The sequence below is a fragment of the Nanorana parkeri genome, unplaced genomic scaffold (genome assembly GCF_000935625.1).
Source record: "Nanorana parkeri isolate BGI_ZX_2015 unplaced genomic scaffold, ASM93562v1 scaffold502, whole genome shotgun sequence".
NCBI classification, from domain to species: Eukaryota; Metazoa; Chordata; class Amphibia; order Anura; family Dicroglossidae; genus Nanorana; species Nanorana parkeri.
Genome location: NW_017306770.1, coordinates 853523 through 875073, shown reverse-complemented (window position 1 = coordinate 875073; position 21551 = coordinate 853523). Strand labels below are relative to the sequence as shown.

General features: G+C 39.8%; 1 protein-coding gene across 2 annotated transcripts in view; it reads right to left on the bottom strand.

Moving 5' to 3' along the window:
* The window catches only part of NDFIP2 (Nedd4 family interacting protein 2), a 94452-nt gene that overhangs the window by 38442 nt on the left and 34459 nt on the right, over nucleotides 1–21551 (bottom strand). For both annotated transcript variants that reach the window (XM_018561131.1, XM_018561132.1), the window contains one exon: nucleotides 9231–9318. In XM_018561131.1, the coding sequence (XP_018416633.1) occupies nucleotides 9231–9318 (88 nt within the window). The remainder of the gene's footprint in view (nucleotides 1–9230; nucleotides 9319–21551) is intronic.

The window sequence follows — 21551 nt, the reverse complement described above, 5'->3', positions numbered from 1 at the left end:
GTTTTTTTTTTGGGGGGGGGGGGGAGGCTTCTTTTGTTTATTAAAGAGGAATTTCATCATATAGTATGTTGCTCACAAGCAAAAGTGCCAGAAATATTTAGACAAGCTATAGACATGATGAATTACATACCATCAATATTGCTACATGCAAGCTAAGGACAATCCCTGGCTTCCAACTTCTAAATCCACAATATATGTCCTCCTCTTGGCAGCAGGATATAGTCTAAAGCTATTCTAAGCCAACTGTCACACTTATTGGTTGGTTTTAGGAATAAAAAAACAAAATGCCGACTTGTTTATTAAGAATTCTGGCTTATGGCATGTGGTTCTCAAGCAAACGTACTGAAGCAGTACAGAGATATGATGAATTACACATCAGTATTACTATATGCACTCTAAGGACACTCCCTGGCTTTCAACTTCTAGATCTACAATTCATGTCCTCCTTCTGGCAGTAGGATATATTCTAAAGCTATAAAATGTCACTCTCACTGGCTGAGATTTGCAGACAAGTAACTAACAGAAATAACAAAAGTTGTGATTCTGCTAGCCATTGTCTGTGCTTAGAAGAGGCAGGTCTGAAAATGCCAGGATCCATGACTAGAGATCAGGTAATCTGTAGTGTTCCAGATTCGTTGTGGTTCAGCTGCGGATATATTCACAAATAATTTCGGATTCTTACAAATAACACACTGTCCACTAATACTGGCTGTCACAGCTATGTAACAGCATTATCATCGATGTGTCCAGAAATTGACAAATTTTCCTGTTCACCCAACACTAAAAGGTAAAGTGTATGTTAACACTAAACATATTAAAGTGATGCATTTTTTTGTATTAATACAGTTTATTGTAAAGCTAAATTCTAAGACATTCCCTGAAAAATACCAGGTGATCATGCCAATTCCCATATCTTCCTCTTTCAAATTGACCACACAAACATGGAAGCAGATCAGTGCTGGCATGGTCCGTTTGAGTCCCTAACATGCTACTTCTAGTCAACACAGTGTGCCTGTACACCCAAAATCAGCCATACTGCCAGCCAAGCCCTGCTCTATTGAGTGACAGCAAGTCTGAGAAGAGGCCTTGCTGTCAAACTCCAGCTACTTAGAGAGTATACTGTAGAGCAGTGGAGTGAATTCAATAGAAGAAAGTCACACCTTCGCACACATTTTTCTCTCTTCAAAAATAATTGCGGTGTATACATTCAAGTGGCAATATGGTTTTTTTCAAGGTAACGATAAAGAAATATGAAGGAGGTGTGGCTTTTTCCATTGAGTTCAATGCACTAGGAAAGAGCTGGGATCAGTGAGTGAGCTGCAACATCACCTGGAGCGCTACCCTTTCTGTACATACAGTGGAGTTGTAGAAAACAGGTAGTTAGGAATCTGGGTGATTTAGCGTACCTTTTATACAAATAACTTGTGTGTGACATCATTCAAAATATACTCCTCAATAACTATAAAGGATATAAATCCACTTTGTGTGCACCAAATGTTCCTGCAAACCCAAATATTGCCTTGTAAAAGTTGCAGTGACATCACACTGGGCTGTACAAAGCTTGTGCAGAGAGCAGAGCTGTGGGAGGGGCCTAGAAGAACCACCCACTACAGGCTGCCTTCAGAAAACTACAGGAAGGGGATGGAGACAAGACCAGTCACCCTATGTAAGGAGAGAGAACAGCAGTGACTGGTCTTTATTATTAAAGGAAGTTCCTACACAGAAAAAAAATAAGTTTTACGCTGGATTACAGCACAGATCTGGAAGAAATACACAAAGACTCGAGGAAGAATGCACATGCCTCTTGTATTCAGACAATATTTACTTATCCCGTACTTCGACTTTAAACTCAGAAGCAAGACAAACATGCTTGCATTTGATATGTGCGAAGTGCGTTTAACATGCATTTGAATTTCATAGAGGTATAAAAAGGCATGAAAAATGATTACAGGAACAACCAAAGCAAGTGACCATTTATCAATGCAATTAAAATTCAAGCACCGTGTTCCAAATTCTTCACAAATGCTTTACAGGCACATTTCAGAAGAAAACATTGTATACACTAACCCTTATTCTTCTAAGTTCACAGTCAATGGATACAATGCATTGTCTGTACAATGAAAAGATGACTGTTTCCCATGTTTCCATTATGTGAACATGATAGGGGCACATTAGATGGTTTCCTACATATAGGTCATACTCTTATCTGCTCCCATTCAGAACAGTTACAACAGAGACAGAGACATACTGTATGTGAACACTAGCTCTCTGTTATACACAGTTAAATGCTAATAATCAATATATTAAAATATGAGAACTGTACACACAAAATCGTAAAAGAAAAAGCACACAAATCTACATAAAAACCTATAATTAATTACATTAGGAGATCTAAAACCTCTGCAATGTCTAAGCTCAACCTTTGTGAGACCAGGGCCCGGTAAATTCTAAAAAAAAAAATGTCATGTCCCAACATCAAAAATAACGTTTATACTTGTAGAATAAAAGCATCTGAATGCAAAATATGTATTTAAAAAGGCAGTAATCAGTTGATGTAATTCAATAAACGCTATGACAAAACGTATTAAAGTCTATTTAAAGTTTTGCTTGTCTTCCTCTGCTCGGGACACGCAGTTTCACCAGCCCAACTTGGGTTGAATAAGCAGGTGGGCAGCGTATACAGGTCACACACAGCGGGTAAATCAATCCCAGTGTGTAAACGCTGAAATTTTGAGAGCGAGGCTCCTGCAGGGAACAGCTGTCAATCAACATAACAAGTGGCATGAGCACATAATGGGAGATACAGGCATGCTGTGTGTTAGCATGGCTCCCTGCAACTTCGGGGAGTGATCTCAGGGACAAAAACAGATCAAGCAAGAATGGATCTGCTTCCGTGCTCTACGTGGTCAGTTTACAACAAGGAAGAAGAGGGGACTGGCAGGATCCACCGGGTATTTCTCATGTATGGAGTGAATCAAAAACAGATTGTAAACAGTGTAGTGTTTCTAAGCAGTAGTCAAGGCAAGGTTCAGGTGTGGCCTGGCAACAGGAAGTCTGCAGCCCGGTACCAGGCTAGGGCCAGGTCAGTTGACAAACACTGTTCTAGAGCTAGGCTACACATTATTCTCTGCATCTGAAAATCTCTGAAAACATTCTGTAATCATGTATTTGTTCAGAACAGTATAACACCTGAACATATTCATCATTTTGTATTTGCATTTATTGAGCAGTTACAATAATTTGAACAGTTGCAGCTGTACACAAAGCAGAAAATGGAAAAACACAAAATGCACCCGGAGTAATTTGCTTACTAGTGAAATGGAAGTTGAAACACCATTCAGTAAAATAAATATTTTGTTGTATGGAACTACAAATAAAAAACACGGTGAGGTCAGTCATACATTTTCCTAAAGAGTACAATTTAACAATCGCATACAATTTCAGCACTGGCATCTTCCACCTCCTTTTCCCCCATTTTCCTCATTCTTCTCTACTTATTTCCTCTCTATCTTCATTTAATGTCTAGTTTCCAGTGAAGATTGTTTTTCCTACTGCCTGCATCTGGCTTAAAAAAAAAAAAAAAGTAAAAAAAAAAAATGCTGTGTCTTTTCTTAGAACTAAATTTGGGAAGAAAATCCACCTATCTTTACCTCCCTGGCAGCATTCCCGAGTGTGGCTCGGGGTTAATTTTCAGTACCAAGAGCGGTAACCCCGTGCCACACTCGGGATTACACAAAAGTGTCACTTACCTTGTCACTACGAGCCCGCGGTGTCCTCTGCCGTGTGCCGGCATCTGACTTTTAGGAAATTCAAAAGTGAAAACATAACATTTACACAGGATACACAGAATACAATGTAATCTGCTATAATTACATATATTTATCAAACTATTTCACTTCAATTTTGTCCCTAGAGCTTTGTCCAGTGCCCTGCTAGCACTTTTACTGTTCTTTCTGCCTGGAAACTTGAGAATGTCCATGTGTTACCTGAATTACTATTTTAAGTTATGAACCGCTATATAAGCATTCACACTTACAGGTTTGAGATTCTAAGGATTCATTCATGAGATTTTTGATTTTATATTATCATTTTTTAATTTCCTGTTTCAAACTTTATCATATCCGGGACGTCTACTAGACTCTTGTTTGGACAGATTTAGGTGATTAATTCCTAAGATTTACTAAGAATTACAGGCCTACAATATAAAACAACAAATTCCCATGAAAAACAATGTACCGCTTTGGCATGCAAAAGTACTGCATAATTAGACCGCCAGGGAGGTTAAATGGTATTCAGATAGATTTTAAAGACAACATAATTTTAAAAATCTTTTAATTTTAGTTGTCTGTACAGTTGGCTGTGTACTGCTTTCTGTCAGTTCAAGAGTAGAATATGAAAATTAAAGAAAATAAAAATAAAAGTGCCACTTCCAGAGATACATACATACATACATACATACACACACACACATGTGCCAGTAATCCAGGAGGTAATAGGAGAGCTAGTAATCTGCCCTTAATTAACATGGCCACTGTCAGAAGACTGGGGAAGAAAATAGAAATAAGGTATGCAAAGAATACAAAGCCTGAAATTATCTAGAAGTATTTGTTTGTAGATTGTCATTACTAAACATTTCTAAAAGGTGTGTTTGTTGTCATTTTAAAGATATGGGTAAAGGTCTGCTTTAAGCTAAGGGCTGTTTTAACTCAAACGTTCCTAGCCAGACTGGTTGTTCTGGGGGATAAGTCATGGAATATATGTTTATAGCAGAAGTTTCCATAACATGCATTTTGGGGAGAGAAATTCATAAACTACTACCTTCGGGCCCTGTTAGTAGCCGTAAAAGGGAAAACTGGGGGTATTAAAACTCATCAAATAGTTAGAAAATCAATCATCCCTGTAGGGAACCCCTTGTCACCCACACGCCTCCACTCCTCTGAATTGTTGCTGACACTGTCCTTCCTTCTGGAGGGTGGCTACTTTTGTACCTCATGGTCCCTGTGTGAATTATAAAGTAGCCACCGCTCCAAGCTTACTCCCATGATGGACTAAAATCTCACGTTTAGTTTACTAATTTGTTTTGAGATTGTAGCCCCATCAAAAGGAGTGAGCTTGGAGCGGTGACTACTTTACAACACACACAGGGACCATGGGGAACAAAAGTAGCCCCCCTCCAGAAGGAAGGACAGTGTCAGCACCAATTCAGAGATGATTTGAGGATCACAGCTGAGTGATACACAAATACGATACATTTTTGTTAACAGTTGGGCCTTGTTCACACCAAGCGCGGAGCAGATCCAGAGCAAAGCAGGTGCCGACCGGATCAAAACTGCGTCCAATGTATTCCTATGGTATTTTGAGCTCCAGTTCACATCGCAGCGTGCAGATCCAGTGAAAAAACTGCAGCAAGCTCAATTTTAAGTGCTCTGGAACGCATCAAAAACGCATCAAAATGCATGCAAGTGCCTGAAAGCCGATGTTAAACTTAAAAATAAAAAAATTAACCAAAAACGGCCCGGAATGCATTAAAAACGCGGCAAAAACGCATCAAAAACGCGGCACAACCCACTGCACTGCGTGTGCAGAAACCTGACCGAATCTGCTCTGCATTTGGTGTGAACAAGGCCTTGAGGTACTTGACTGCATTTTTATGATATATCTCTTGAGTTTATCGTCAATTTAATACAGGGCTTGACACATTTTCTGTGAATCTAGGAGCTGGCAAAAAAAAGTTAGGAGCCAGGCTTTTTTTTTTTTTTCTTTTTAAAATGCGCAAGTTTGCAGGCTTTATTTTTGTGTATTTTTTATTTAAGTTTAACAATTTTTTTCAACTTTTTTTTTTTTACTTCATTGCCATCACATTGGGGGCTCACAAGCCGCCTATGTGATAGCACTTTGGAGATGAAAGAATCTCTTTAAGGGGAGACCCCAAGTGTCACCTTTCCACTTCGCTAGGGAATGGCAGCTGCATATAAACACAGCAGGCAGTGGCTGGAAGATATATCCAACCTGCTATTGGCCATTTCAAATTGCAACAGCCAATAGCGGGCTGGCTATTGCACCTACCCACTCTCTGCTGTCGATCAGCAGAGGAGGTAACTGACGGAGATTGTTCTCCTTCAGGCCCTCTTTTGCTGATTGACAGCAGGCAGTGGGGGCGGGTGCAATAGCCAGCCTGCTATTGGCTAGTGCAATTTAAAATAACCAATAGCAGGCTGGCTATTGCTCTCAGGGGCTGGATGGGGCACTTGTCGCCAGTTTTCGAGAGCCAGAGAAAAAAAAAAAAGTGTCCCATCCAGCGGCTGGAAGCCGCTGAATGGAAAGAGGGGCTGACAAAAGCCCAGGCGCCAGGACGCAACTTGTAGTTGCCATGGCGACCTGGTATTTGTCAAGCCCTGAAAGGAGAGGCCTTTTCATCAAGTGGAAATACACAATCTAATCAATGGCACTATGTTGGGTGGCATGGACCTGGATGCCAGAGAAAATATCCAACTACATATAAAAAGAATGTTAAACTAACACAGGCTGGAAATCACACATCTATCCAGTCTTATCCAGGTAGGTGCAGTACTACAGCAAATGTATTCATTCAACCAATTAAACATCAATTTGATTGTCTAAAACATTTGTGTTCGAACAATCAACTTGCATGAAGTTTGAGTACATTTGTGCTTTGTAGTTTATATCCGTTGAGTATTCTTTGTAATACTAAAGTGGCTGAAGTCAGCAATAAAGCCATTTTTACATAAATGTAAATGAAAAGCATGCCTATTAGATTGAAATGAATTTACGAACATCATGTTGAATGTAATATCCAGTAGCTAGTTCTCATCTTTGGATCAGAGTTTGTGTGTTTTCTTTTATTGGTCCCAGTGATCTCCTTTGGAAACGCTGACCTGTGTTTATGAAAACAGCTGCCATGGTCAACAAGATTCTCACACATATAAAATGTGCACCTTTCCCCTCTTTATTTCCAAAACCCGGATTATGTATTGGCTTCCAGACTAGCATTCACTGTTCCCTTGACAGTTATAAGAAACTGACACCAGTCAATTGTCTTTGAAGAATGCATGACACCTGAGTTCAGACTTCACTGGTATTTGGGAAGAGTTCTGATCATTGCACTAGAAAATATTCTGTTTAAAAAATGAAAAGTAAGCTTTTACCAAGCTGTTTATAAGTGCAAATTACTGTATCACTATCCATTCTTAATAATAGAGCATAATGTCTTTAATTATTTGCAAATGTTCAATGCGATTCTTCCCAGATCCTGCAATTTACATTTTTATGGTCTCCTAAAGAACATAAATGAGGAGTATTGCTGTGTGCTAAAACACACAAACGTGCCTGTATTCCCCAGAAAATGTGTGTATGCAAAAAAATGCCTAAATGTGTTTGCTTGGAAGGGCTTCAGCTGCAGGTGTTCTCGGATCCGACTCTACACTGCTGTGTTTTCATTTAAACTCTGAGCTCCTGGACAATAATATAGGATCAGCATTTACTCCTAATATACTCATTAAAAAAACACTCATCAGACAATGCATTTAAATACAGCTAGTTTAAATACCTGAATATATCTTTACACTACATTTCTGTGACACACCACAAAGTAGACAAGCAAGCAGTATCAGCAATGAAAGACTGTGAGGTTTTACTGAACTGCAAAGTGCTGTCGATACAACACTGGGGGCATGCTGGCAAGAGAAAAGCACATAATAGGCAGAGCAATGTACTTGTTAAATGTGCTATAGCTCATTCAATGTCCAATCCGCATGCTAGAAACAGATTGTTAACCAAAGTATAAAGCTGGCCATACACTATTCATATTTCCCCATCATTTCATTAATGCTAAACAGGGCTATTGTATTCCGAAAATGTCAGGTGCGTCGCTGTCAGAATACCCGGACAGTGACTGCAGCAGTTTGAAAATTGTTGGACGAACAGTGACTATAACCAGACTGGCTCCTTCCACAAAATTAAATTGAAAACTTGACTTTAGTTGAATGGGGGGACACCAACGGGTTGACACACTGCTGGAATTTCTGCCAAGTCAGCAGGTTTCATTTATATTCGAGCAGTGTATGGGCAGGCAACAAATTAGTTATTGGGGCTTTATAGGTACCATGGACAAAACATCTTAAAACACAATATAAAATCAGTTTTTTATTAACTTATCTGTGTCATCTCTTTTAATTGATTTTATGTAAGTAACACTAACAAAAACATCTACTCCATCACATTGTGTAATAATAGTTATATCAGACCAGCCTCCCAGGGCCACTCCAAAATAACCGATTCTTAGAGTTTTATCCCAAATGTTGTTTCAGTAAATTCACCGGGTATACATAGTTTGAAGAGTGGCCTGACCTTCAAAGCGTTTCGCTTGCACTTCCTCAGGAAGAGTCTGGAGGCAACTGAATAATTATCTGTAAATTACAGTTAATGGTGCAATGCCATATGCATATAGCCAGCCACTAGTGCCACGGCAGGGCACTGCTGGGTAGCCTCATCGATGTGAATGTATGTTTATACTGGGTAGTCCTCGTCTATGATGGAATATAGGTTTTTATAGGTGTTGCTTACCTGAGTAATGTGTTTTAATTGATTTTATGCAAGTTACTAACAAAACATCATTGTACATCATGTTTTAAGGTGCTGTGTCCATGGTACCTATAAAGCCCCAATAATCCATTTGTTGACTATTGGTTTCCAACAGGGATGTGGTACTGTATCAACCGGTGGCTCTGCGCTTACTAGATATAGTAAGCCCCCTCCCTTTTAGATTGTAAGCCCTAATGGGCAGTGCCCTCCTTACCATCTTGTCTTGATTTGTATTGTGATTGTAATGTCTTCCTTATATTGTAAAGCGCTGCACAAACTGTTGGCGCTATATAAATCCTGTATAGTATTAATAATAATAATATACAAATCAGTGTACGGGCAGCTTCAAATACTTACTGTGCAAACATCCCGACACAAACAAAAATAGGAAAAAAACATGAAAGAAAAGCACAGTATGTTGCACTATATCCTGACTGTTTAATTTTTGTTTGCATTGTGTGTATGCAGCAAGTTAATTACCCTTTATGCCGTCTCACTCTGCTGTACTCTTTTAATTTTAACAAAAAGGTTAGCTAAGCTTAAAATGGAAACACATGGCTTCACAGTGGACTCAAGATCAAACTGATTTTGTTTTAATTCACAATACAAAGGATAGGCTAAAAGCTTACTGAAGAAAGCCAGCATGAAGATTCCATCATTTCCCACTCTTAACTGGTCAGCATCACTGAAGTCATCCCGTGGAGGATATTCTTCTTCCTGATAGAAGAAATTAAACAAATTTATATATATAAAAATGCATGTGTTCCCTTCTGACGTATGGTAAATCAAAAATAAAGCTATGCGTTTCTCATGTAAAATGTTGTTAATAAAGAGAGGAAATGCAGAAGCACATTCAGAACGCACATGTATTTATAATATAATAAGATTCTTGGATCCTCAGTAATGGCAATTTTAACACTACTGAAGACGTAGCAGCAAGATGTGTGAAACTCAATCATCAGGTGATGCAGAGCCAGAAACTCTGGTATATTGCTCACTACAGCATGTGACAGATACAGTGCCCACACATAGCTCAAATTTCAGTTAAATGAAAACAGACCTTTTTAAATAAAAAAAAACTCATTATTTTGAAAAGGCCCCCTCCCCCCAACCCATTTTTAAAAACTCCATTTAAGTGTTTGAGGAAAAAATGAAAATCATTGTCATTAGTTGCACATAATAGCTCATGTTAAAACTGATTTGTTATTATACAGAAATTATCTGTTGACCCACTTATTAAGTCGTTAATAAGTTCCAGTATCCGGAAGTATCCCCAGACACGTCTTCTTCCAAAGCGTAAGGAGGTCGGACTGTGTGGTGTGGCCTCTCTCCTAGCTTTTTGGCTACACTGTGCCCATTCTCTCACTCTAGCTGATTGGAGTCATAGGGTATACTCTCCCAGTACTCCCAGTTGCTAAACGCTCTTAGTGGGAGAGCTCTGAGGGCCGTCAAAGGTCCCCCTGAACGGACATAGCTGACCAATCACTTCCCAAATACTGCCAAGCCTCTGTCAATATCAGAAGGATGGACTTTTCTCTGCGATACAACCAGGAGCTAATTGGACAGAGCTTCCTGCTCTTATGTCAAGCATTTGGAAAGTCTTTACCCAATGCCCAGAAAGGAAGACACTAACATGGAGGATTTGCAGTCATGTGACTGCATGTAATGATTTAAAAATAATCTATTTCGTGATTTCTGATAGTTTAGATTTTTTTTTAAATGTCAAATAAGCAGGGTTTGAAGTGCCATGATGGACGCTGCTTACATTTTGTGTTTCCTTCTAGTTTAAAAGCATAATTAAATCCAAGAACAAAAATGTTATATATTGCAGCTGATCAGTCCTAGAATGTTGTGGTTGTATTAGTTTTAATTTTTCAGACTAAGAGCAATTTGGCAAGTATAGAAAATATCTGTTAAGATTGTTAGAAATACCATGTCCTTGTCATTTCCTGTGATCCAAATTACTAATCCCACTAGTCGCCATGTAATTGAGATGAACAAAAGGCAGACATGTTTGAAGTCCAGACTGGGTAGCACCCATTGATTCATCCACAGATACAGTGGAGGTGTGATAGTAGCCATCCAAAACAAGAAAGTGCATTATTTACAGGACTGACAGGTGAGAAGGGGAAAAAAAAGCCTGAAAACTAATGTAGACATCTCATCTAAGGAATAGACAGCTGCAATATCAATCTAAATTCTTGTTTTTGGAAATGCTTTATTGGGTATATTCTCGCTAGTCTGGCAGGGACCATATACCACCTAGATAGAACCTTATAATTAGCTTCTATTAGTGAAATATTAAGTAGACCTGATGACACACGGGAACAACATTGATGCCAGACCTCCAGAGGAATAACCCTTTCCAGGTCTTGTTCCCAAGCTAACATATAGGGTAATTTACTTTCAGAGTCTACCAGGAGGGAATAGAGCAGAGAAACTCCCCCCCTCTGGCCCCCGGCTCCAAGACACCACTGTTCGTAGGTTGTTCTAAAGGGAGACATCACGTTAGGTGTTTTCAAAGAACCTAAAAAATGTAACAATTGTCTGTAATGAAAGTATTCCGAAGATGGCTTGTGTAAAGCCTCCCGACAGTACGTCAAAGTAAGTGGCTTGCGACCTTTAAAGAATTGTGCTATGCGGTACAGACCTTTGTCTTGCTGGAAATGCTTTAATACATCTCTTTTTTCCTAGAGACTTCTGGCCAGTCGTGGGACATTTTACAGTCTTCTTTCTCTTCCCCGTACAACAGTAGATTGTCTTCAACATTGCTGAGAGCAGCGCTGATATTTTGATGTTAACTCTGCCCTATGCAGTATTAAGTGTGATGCACATGTTAACACTTTAATGTCTGGGCAAAAATTCACTTTAACCATCATAGCCTTCTCATTTTTGAACATGGTATGTCAACTTTCAAGCCAATGTTGGGTTTTCAACACTGCCTGGGGTGCCAGTGAGAAGGACCCCTCCCACATTTCTGTACCAACATGACACCCAGAGCTAAGTATTTTGAATAAAGCTGTCACTAACCTCAGTTCTTCATATATTCCTATGAAAACCCACTAAAGGTTACAGAAATAATCATGTGCCATAGAAACACATAGAACGCAGACTGTTACATCCATACCAATTATAGCAGAGATCTTTTAAAGGGTCTTGGACAGTGGAAAGGACAGTAAACACTTGAGGACTGCACACTAAATTCAAAAGCGAGATGTTAATTTTCAATTCAAAATTTTAGTTGAAAGATGCCAGAGTCCAGTATCTAGTTTACATTATTTGGGGGCAATTGATTTCATGCTGAAACATTTAGAACGGAAGACAATGCAGAGAAACAGATCTTACCACAGACTGCATCAGGGCTAAAGATTTCCACTCGCCTGCTCGCATTTGACGAGTAAAAATAAAAGTGAGGGCGAGTGGAAATTTGGGTCTCCAAGTACTGGTCCGCGGACCAACTCCGGCCCGCGAGCCGGTACTATGTGGCCCGCAGACAGCTGATATGTCAGGCACACGGTTGCAGACCGCGTATCTGACTTGCGGGAGCAGCTCCACGGTCTGCATCTGTGTCGGATGCAGACCGCAGAGCAGCTCCGGCTTCCTTGTGCCGGAGCTCTGACAGTTCTGAGCTCCGGCCGAAAGAAAGGATGTATGTGAGGAGGATCGATCGCTGGTTATCTGGGGGTGATTACTGCAGACCCCACTAATCACCCCCAGAAAACCGGGGATCGATCCTGCTCACAGCCTCCTCCCTGCAAAGACATGAACAGTTGAGGGGGATTGAGTGTATTATTATTTTATGTGTGGGAGGGGTTAATAAGGGGGAGGAGTATATTATTTTATGTGTGGGGGGGTTATTATTTTATGTGTGTGGGGGGGTTAATAAGGGGGGAGCATATTATTTTATGTGTGTGGGGGGGGTTAATAAGGGGGAGTATATTATTTTATGTGTGGGGGGGTTAAAAAGGGGGGAGTATATTGTTTTATGTGTGTTAGGGGGCTTATAACAGGGGGAGTGTATTATTTTTTGTGTGCGTGGGGAATTTTATTATTATATTTGTGCAGGGAGGGGGGGGGTGTAACGTTGAAAAGTGCATTATTGTGTTTTAAGCTGCCCATACACCTTACAACCATTGCACGACTTTCGTTGTGCGATGGTTGTAAGGTCATAAAAATCTCGTACGATCTGCCCATCTTGGACAGGCAGATCGTACTTGCGATGACTGCAGTGCTGAGCGGGCAGTGTGCGCTTGCGCAGACCAGCCTTTGCGGCATTCGTCTTCCGGCCACGCCACCAACCCGCCAAAAATCGTGCGATTTTCGGCAGGTTTTCCAGCCTGTTTGGAAGACAAAAGTCGTACGACCTTACAGTAGAAGCGGTGACACGCTGCCCATACACCCGCGATTATCGTACGATAATCGGCAGGTGTATGGGCACCTTTAGTGTATGTGTATATTAGGCCCCATTCACACCTTCAGTATATTTTAGGTGTGATTAGAGATTCCTGTGTCAGGAACTTGCGTTTTCCTGCAGCAGGAATCCCTAATCTGCCATTTACAAGCGGCAACTATCATAAGATAAGAAAAAACTGTGTGGATGGAGGAATCTCACACTGGTCCAAGCTTCCGTATCTTGCTAGTCGGCCCCACGGGCTGTCAAAATCAGATTGTTCAGGTATTTTGACAGTCAGCAGGGCTGACTAGCAAGATACTGAAGCTTGGCCCAGTGGGAGATCCCTCATCCACACAATTTAGCGTAGATGGAGGAATCTGTTGCACATTTTTCACCTGACCACAGAAAATCTGCAGATAGTCTATAGGTGTATGGCCAGCTTTAGACTGCAATTTCAGTTCGGTGTTGGTGAAGTGCAAGTCGAACCAAAACTTTGTATGATTGGGTGAGGAAATATTAGAACCTCCGTTGCACCTTTACGGTTATGCAGGGAGATTACCCTCACTTAATCTCATGGTGACAATGGTTTCATCAGGAAGGATATCAAAGGAAAATTTCCAACAGCAACACAGACATGATTGAAAATATTTTTTTTCATAGTAGAGTAGGGGAAGGCTAGAATCCCTGCAAGTTTTTTTTTAATTTCTCTCTGCGATGCTGTTAGCGATCTTCCCTTACCTCCTGTCTAGTGAAACCGTTGTCACCATGAGAGTAAGGCAGACAAAAAAATCTCTAAAAAGTCCAGTAGCAGGAATTAAAATTTTTACTCGCACTATCCAAAACAAAAAAAAGTTTTGGATAGACTTGTGCTTGAAGGTTGAAATTCACATGAAAGCAGAACCACAACCTCCTATCCCTTACAGCCAAGGAAGGTGCCATCTTTGCCTCTATTTGGATTGCAGCGGTCATGGAGCTGCTCATGTGATCAGCTATGACATCAGCCATTGGAAGGCTTTAAAGTTCCGTGGAGAACTGAAATAAGCACAATTGCATCCTTGACAGTTGGCATGCCTTCAAATGAACTGTTTTGGGAGACATTAAATTGGTGCGTAACAATGCTCTTAATAGTGCATTAAAAGTTAATTAAAAATTACATGCAGGACTGGTAGCGTCTGCCAGGAATAAGTGAAGCCATTTCTGTGAAATTGAGTTTGCAGAAAAATTACAATTAGGTGAAATTTACCTTTATTGGTTTTAAATACATGTTGCCTTAATTGCAGTAATTTAAAAAAAAAACCAAACAATTTTACTGAAATAACTCCATTTATCCCAAGCTGCCAGCTTTCGGTATTCAAATTCTGACAGCAGACTAGAAAATAAGGGCCAACATATCAACTCCTTTTGTTTCTTTCCAGAAATGGGTATAATAAAGCAACGTTGGCCATAATTTTGCATAATGAAATAACCATATTACTGCTTAGAGCACCTATTCATCATCACCATCCCAGGGCATGGGTAAAACACGACTTTCATTAAAATCACTGCAGGGCTGAAAATACATCTAGCACGGGTGTGACTCGAATAATACATGCAGTTCAAATCAAAAGTGAGACAAAATACTACAGTACAGTAAAAATAAATAAGGATGAGGATGTATATATTTGTTCTGGTAAGTGCTTGCTACAAATTGCCCACTACAAGTGTCTTGCACAGTTCAGCAGCATGGAGAGCAAAGGAATGAGTCTAAATATGACAAAACGCCTCTGCAGTAAGAAACAGCCTGTAAGCGCTCGGCACTGACAGCATAATCACCGGAAATGGCAATGTACTCCTGTGTCTAGGTATGAGCAGAGATGATGAATGATTAATGGCTGCAATTTTCCCAATATGAAATAATCTGGTCAAAATAGCTCAAGGAGGGTCAGGTGATGAAATTCATTACTTTAACAAAACAGAAGGGATTGTGTGGGAGAGGAACACTACAGAAAGCTCAAAATTGTTCAAAACAGCTTTAGCGTGAACTCTGTGTGTTACTAACTACACTGTATGAACAAAGGCTTGCCTTATGAAGTGCAAATCACAATGTTTGTCTGTTTTCAAGGGGCTGTACAGACAAGAAAAGCATTGATAGTGCAGGCAGAAGTGTGTGCTTTTGTGTGAAGTGATTGTTAAGTGTTTTTACAAAGTCCCTTTTGCAACCTGTTGCATGAATTTTGCTACAGCTCGCTGTGCTCATCAGAAGTGATGTACAGTCATGCACAATATGTGACAGAGGCAATTCAAGATAATGGGCAATAAGCAGAGTAACTTAACCTGCTGCTTTGTATCTCCAGAGTGTGTGTTAGAAGATTGTCCTGCAGAATTGAAACAGAAAACACACTCTGGATGGACAAAGCAAAAACTAGAAGTACCCAATCTTCATTTTCTGGACTGCAGCAAATGGCTGTCCTTTTCTGTCTTCACAACATACACAATCAATGGCTTCTAAAAAAAGAAAAGGAACACAAAGTGTATTTTTACTTTTGAAGCCAAATTGGGATTACACCTACCTTATATTTGTTACATGTTTCCACATGGCATAACTTGAACCCTACCTAACAACCCCCACCCCCCAATATAATGTTGAGGGGGCTGTGGAGATGATGTTTAGCATAATTTTCCTTTTTGGTACTGTGCTGGCAGTTCTCATCATTAGTAACTAAATTTCAACACAGTCTGTCCTAACCATAGATCTAGAAGCAATGCACGTTAACAAGAGGAAACTTAGGCCTTGTTCACACCAAGCGCGGAGCAGGTGCAGAGCAGTTACAGACCGAACTGTTTATCATTTAATATAGGGGAAACTGTTTTTTTTTTTTAAATTTCGGTAATTTTTCCTTAATATATTAAAAAAATAAAACCCCCAGTGGTGAATAAATACCACCAAAAGAAAGCTCTATCTGTCCCCAAAAAAGGGTATAAAATTCATTTCAGTACAGCGCTGCATGACGGAATAAATGTCAGTTAAAGTACCGCAGCGCTGAATACTGAAAAATGGCCTGGATGGGAAGGGGGTTTAACACCGCGGATGTCAACTGGTTAAACTTAAAAAAATATATTATTTTTTTTTTAACCAAAAACGCATCTAAAAGACTAGCGTGCGTGTGCAGAAACCTGACCGGATCTGCTTTGCATTTGGTCTGATCAAGGCCTTAGGGTGGTCATACATTAGTAGAGTTTTGTTTTTAAAAAAATGTTTTTGGAGCATTTGTTTAATTTTTTAATAGTTAATGGGTGATGGGGGGGGGATAAATAAATAAATCGATGGAGCAGAAAGAATGGAAAAATGGAACAAAATTCTAACAGCGAATGTGGTTTTTGTTCAAGAAACTGCATTATTTCCAAAATTAGATGTTAAAGCAAAAACACTACGAACAACATTTGTCAAGATAGTATTCTGAGTAAATTTTTTCTAAGAATGTTTGTACGAACATCCATCAGTGTAGGGCCAGTTTTTCCTTAGTCAGTCAGTGTGTCCTTAGTCTTTATATGGGGACAGACTCCCTTTTAAATTGATTAGAATAGCTTGCAGTCTGCCCAATGGCCTTTTTAATTTTAAATTTTTTTATTTTTTAGACATGCTGTGAATGGGAATACATACACCTATAGGGAGGTTTTCTCGTAAAGACTGCAAAAGTGGAAATATACTTTAAGCATGGAATACAGGCACTTACTATAAATGAAACACAAGGCCATCGCAGATGCATGCAGTTACCACATACAAAATTAACAACTTATCATATAGCTAAAAGTCAGGAAAAAAGCTAAATATATGGTTGAATTAAATGCATTGGAGCTGTTTTTTCCCTACCAAAGTATTTGTTTTTTTGTCCAACCAGACCTACAATTTACATAGCTTTGCCTGGCTGGTGGCCAAACTTTCTTTGCTACAATTAAGCAATTAAGCTAGTTCACCTCCCTGCCCCAGCCTGCCATAGGACAGCGAAGAAGAAGCAGCAGCAGCAGTTTCACCCCCTGCTCTCTTCTTTTGGCGACATGTGCCCTGTGAGCATTTGCATGTACCATGCTAGTTGGCCCTAGTGCACACCCACCCCAGTCTGAGTGCTGCTGTACAGAGGGTTACAAGAAGCAAGTCCAAAGCAGGTTTTTACACTAGTGGCCTTTAAAAGTACGGTAATTTTTTTATTGATTGTATAACTATAATAATTCATAAAAGTTCAGCTCCAGGGTTACACTATAGCATTTACAACTGAGCTGAAATGTATTATCTGTAAAAAAAAAAAACAGATGGATGGTATTCATATCAAGTTGTTTTTTTTTTACCAAGGATGTCGACAATAAATATTTTAATTAAGTAAAGTTCTGCACAGTAGTTATATTTGTAATATGTCATCCACATGTAAACAAGAGACTTAAAAGTCAAACTAACTACTTGATGTATTGCAAGGATTTTTCAAATTACATTCTGTCCCTTTTTGCTCGGTCTCTGAGATAACAAAGACACGCTTTTGCCAAGGACTGCTTACATTTTCAAAATGTCAGTTTCTGCAGGGATGCCAAGGTCACAGCAGAGTCTGTCGCTCAAGAAAGCCACATGTATGTTCCCCTCAGTGATAAATCGTCGTAGCACAGTCAGAAGGAAGAGATTTCTCTTGACATCCCAAAGGATTTTGTTAGCAGGCAGATTTCAAGGAAGTGTTAAGTGATTTCATTTTAAAAGCTGATATTTAACCAGCAAGTTGCAAATGTCATAACCATTTGCTGTGTTTACAAAGAAACGTGCCATCCTAATAATTCTAAATACAGTAAACTCCCCGTTATCTAGCATCCACAAGGATTGGTAGATTCCAGATAAATGTAGTTTCTGGTTGCTTGAAAGTTACTATTAAAATAGGCTTAACTAATGATATACCCCATACTATACCATAAAACTCTGTATTGACTTCATATTAATATTGAAATGCAGTAATCAAAAGCAAATTAAGACACAACAGATGCACTTAGTATTAGAGCAGCAATACAGTTGCTTTAATTCTCTGTGCACTGTGGCTGCCTGACAATGGGACTGGAGATCAGTATATTGTGATCTAAGAGTAATACAGTGCAGTGCTGGGAGTGATCACTAGGTGGCGCTTGTTCACAGACAATCATTAACAGGATAATACAGCACTTTTCACAGACTATCATCAGACACTCGTTCCCAGTATAATACAGCACTTTTCAGCCCGTTTCTCTACCTTCCCATGCTGCAGAGCCCTCTCTCCCTTTCCTAGAAGGACACAGATCAGCAGAACAATGAGTGCACAGTGGATTTTTTTTTTTTTCTTTTCATTTTTTTGGAAGCAACATTTTAAGATTTTTAAAAATAAGCTTTTTTTACAATAAACTTTTTATAAGGGGTATATCCATTACAATGATTACTCAGAATATGGTGGCACTGGCTGCATGTCTATCCAACTTAAAAATAAAAATGTGTGTGTAGATAGATACGCAGTGTGTGAGTGTGTGGTGTGACCATGGTGTAATTTGGCAACATAGTCACCCAGGACTCCCAGCCAGAGGGGCTGAGCTTTTCCAGAAAGCAAGTACTTTTACTGGGAAAGAGCTGGCTTCACAGTTCTTTCCAGGCTTTCTGGATTACAGTAAAAATGTGGATCCGCGCTTATGGGTAGCCTTGATATTAAAGCAGCTGCACTCTCAACCCTGGGGTCAAAATTTGATAAAGTGTAAATTGTGCAGCGCTAGAAGATAATGAAGTGCATGATATAAATATATATAAATACAATATATAAATTATACAATGTGAAAAATTCTATAATTCTCAGTGTCTATTTAAATAATTATAATAAAAAGTGACACTGAGAATTATAGAATTTTTCACATTGTATAATTTATATATTGTATTTATATATTTATATATATTTATATCATGCACTTTACTTTCTGGATTATAGTTGGGATTCTGGAACTGGGAGATTTCAAAGTGAATTCGAAGGGATGAAATATCCATTCCTGGGTCCATGAATTAGTAGTGACCAGGACCCAATGATTGCGCACCTGGGCACAGCCCTTAGGGCCGGTTCCCACCATCTCTAGTGCGTACCACCACGATTAGCTGCTGGAAAGCACTGGATACCATCCCGGTCGGCTCCGTACATTCTGGGGCAGGAGTGTGTGTGGCGGTGCATTCAAGTCAATGGCACCACCACGCTCCCACCACCTGCAGAGCGATCACCCTCACCAGAAAGCATGGCACATCAATGCAAGCACTAGTACAAGCACTATTTTTTTCAATCGCACTGGACCGCAACGCAGGCATTGATGTGCCGCACCTTCTAGTGCAGGCGATCGCCCCAGAACGCAGGGAGCCGGCCAGGATGTGATCCAGTGCGTTCCAAAAGCTAATTGTGCTGGAATACACTAGAGATGGTATGAATCGGCCCATCTGGAAAGGGTGCTGGTTAATGATCAGAACTCCGGAAAACTCCGCCCAGGAGTCAGAGTGGAGCCATGTGTGTGTGTTGCAATCACATAGAAGACAGCCCAGGAGGCTGAGAGAGGCAGTGACACATGAAGAATGTGTCTAAGAGTCACACAAGAGGTGTCAAAGTCATTGGGAGCTGATAAACAGTATTGAGCACTGCTGTGGACTGTGGCTCTGTTGAGAAAACCCTATAAATATAAATCACACATACACACACTCTATTTTCTAATTTAATCCGATCTTCCTCTTCTTTCCCCATGTTTTCATCTGTCCCTCCAGCGGTGTGGCGGCTCTCCGATCCAGCGCTGAATCCTCTCTGCTTAAAGGCACTTCCGATCCCATAGGCTTACCTTGCGTCTCTGCTCGTCTCCCGGCCTAGAATCCGAACTGCGCATGCGCCCGGCCCAAGATCCTTTGTGGCCGCACGAACAGTTCCGGACTCTCGCCGCGGGAGCACGCAGCGATAATAAGGTCAGTCTAAACCGCTGTTTACGCGTTTTTTGTTACTTTTTGCCTAGATCTACTGCTTGTCAGCAGTAGATCTAGGCAAAAAAAACGGGAGGCTTTAGAACCCCTTTAAGCGCCATCCACGTAAGCATCTAGCATTGCAAGGTTACTCAATTACATTGTACTTTCCTACTCCACAAACACTATTTCTTGATGGAGGCAGCAGCAACATGTGCAACAATGTGAGGAGATTGTAGGGAAAGGCTACAGTGCTAGGTTTCCATATCGGAGCCCTTCACCCAAAATGAAAGTGACAGTTATAGATTAAAATATTTTTTTTAAAGAAAACCATAATGGTTTTAGGTCAGTGTAACTTTATTTTTATGGAGAGGGAGTGAGAGAGGGAGAGTGAGAGAGGGAGAGACAGCAGTAGCAGCCTAATGGATGGTTGTTTTTGTCTGTTCAAAGCTTTCGACTGAACGGTGTGATAAAAGTCTCTGGAATTAATGTTACAGTTTTGTGTGTTAATTTCAGCTTGAGCTATGGAATGCTTAAAACCAGGCTCTGAACAACAGGCTGATATGCAGTATGTAAAAAAACTTAGTATTGCAGTGTGCACGGATACCTTTCTTATACTGTAGGACTAACACTAACTCTCGAAAGCTTGCCTTCTATATATTTTGTTAGTCCAATAAGAAATGTATCATTGCACACTGCAATACTCAGTTTTTTTTTTGTTTGTTTTTTTACATATACACACACATATATATATCATACACACACAGACATACAAAACATTAATATGCAAAATGCCATATTTGCCTGATTAGAAAAAGACTGAAAATACTTTTTAAATTGCATTTTCTTTTTGTATTATTACTGAGCATAATAAAGATATAAAGATAATCTCTACAAAAGAACTACACATTCCCTTTAAATGCTAGGTAAAGAGACTCATTGTGGGAACAGGTTGCTGTATAAAAGCAGCAAAATTAATTTGGCACAGTAAGAACATGAAATCTTAGGCCACCGGGCCTCAGGCAATTTTACTGTAACACAGTCTTCTCTATGCTAATGTTATGAATCTGTGAAGGGTGCTTCAGGCTACATACACTGGACAAAGCCATGTCAAGACACCCCCCTCTGAGGAACTTCTGCAGCAAACAAGATCTGTAATATCAACATGGACTTGTGGTGCAGTGCAAGCTAATTCCAGTGCAATGTAAAACAAAGCTGAATGCCCACGAGTACTGTAATACTAGAACATGTGACACTATGCAACCATATGGGCTGTTATTAGCCATTTTAGGCTTTTCCCATATATAACCAAACTTGCAATATTTAAAAGTTTAAAGAAGAACTCCGGGCATATGAATTGCAGGATCAAGGATTGATTTATTTGACTTAATTTTGGACCCTAGAGAAAAATTAGACTTTACCCTTGCAGTGGGGCTACCCTCGCACTGCAGGGGTTGATTTTTCATATTCTTCTTTATTAAAGATGCAATACCCGGAGTGAAAATAAATAAGTAAAATATTCTATTCCTAAGGGGACAATTAGCTGCATCCACAACTTTGTATGTCCTATTTTTAAAAGATTGTTTTGTTCAAACAGGGAATCTAATG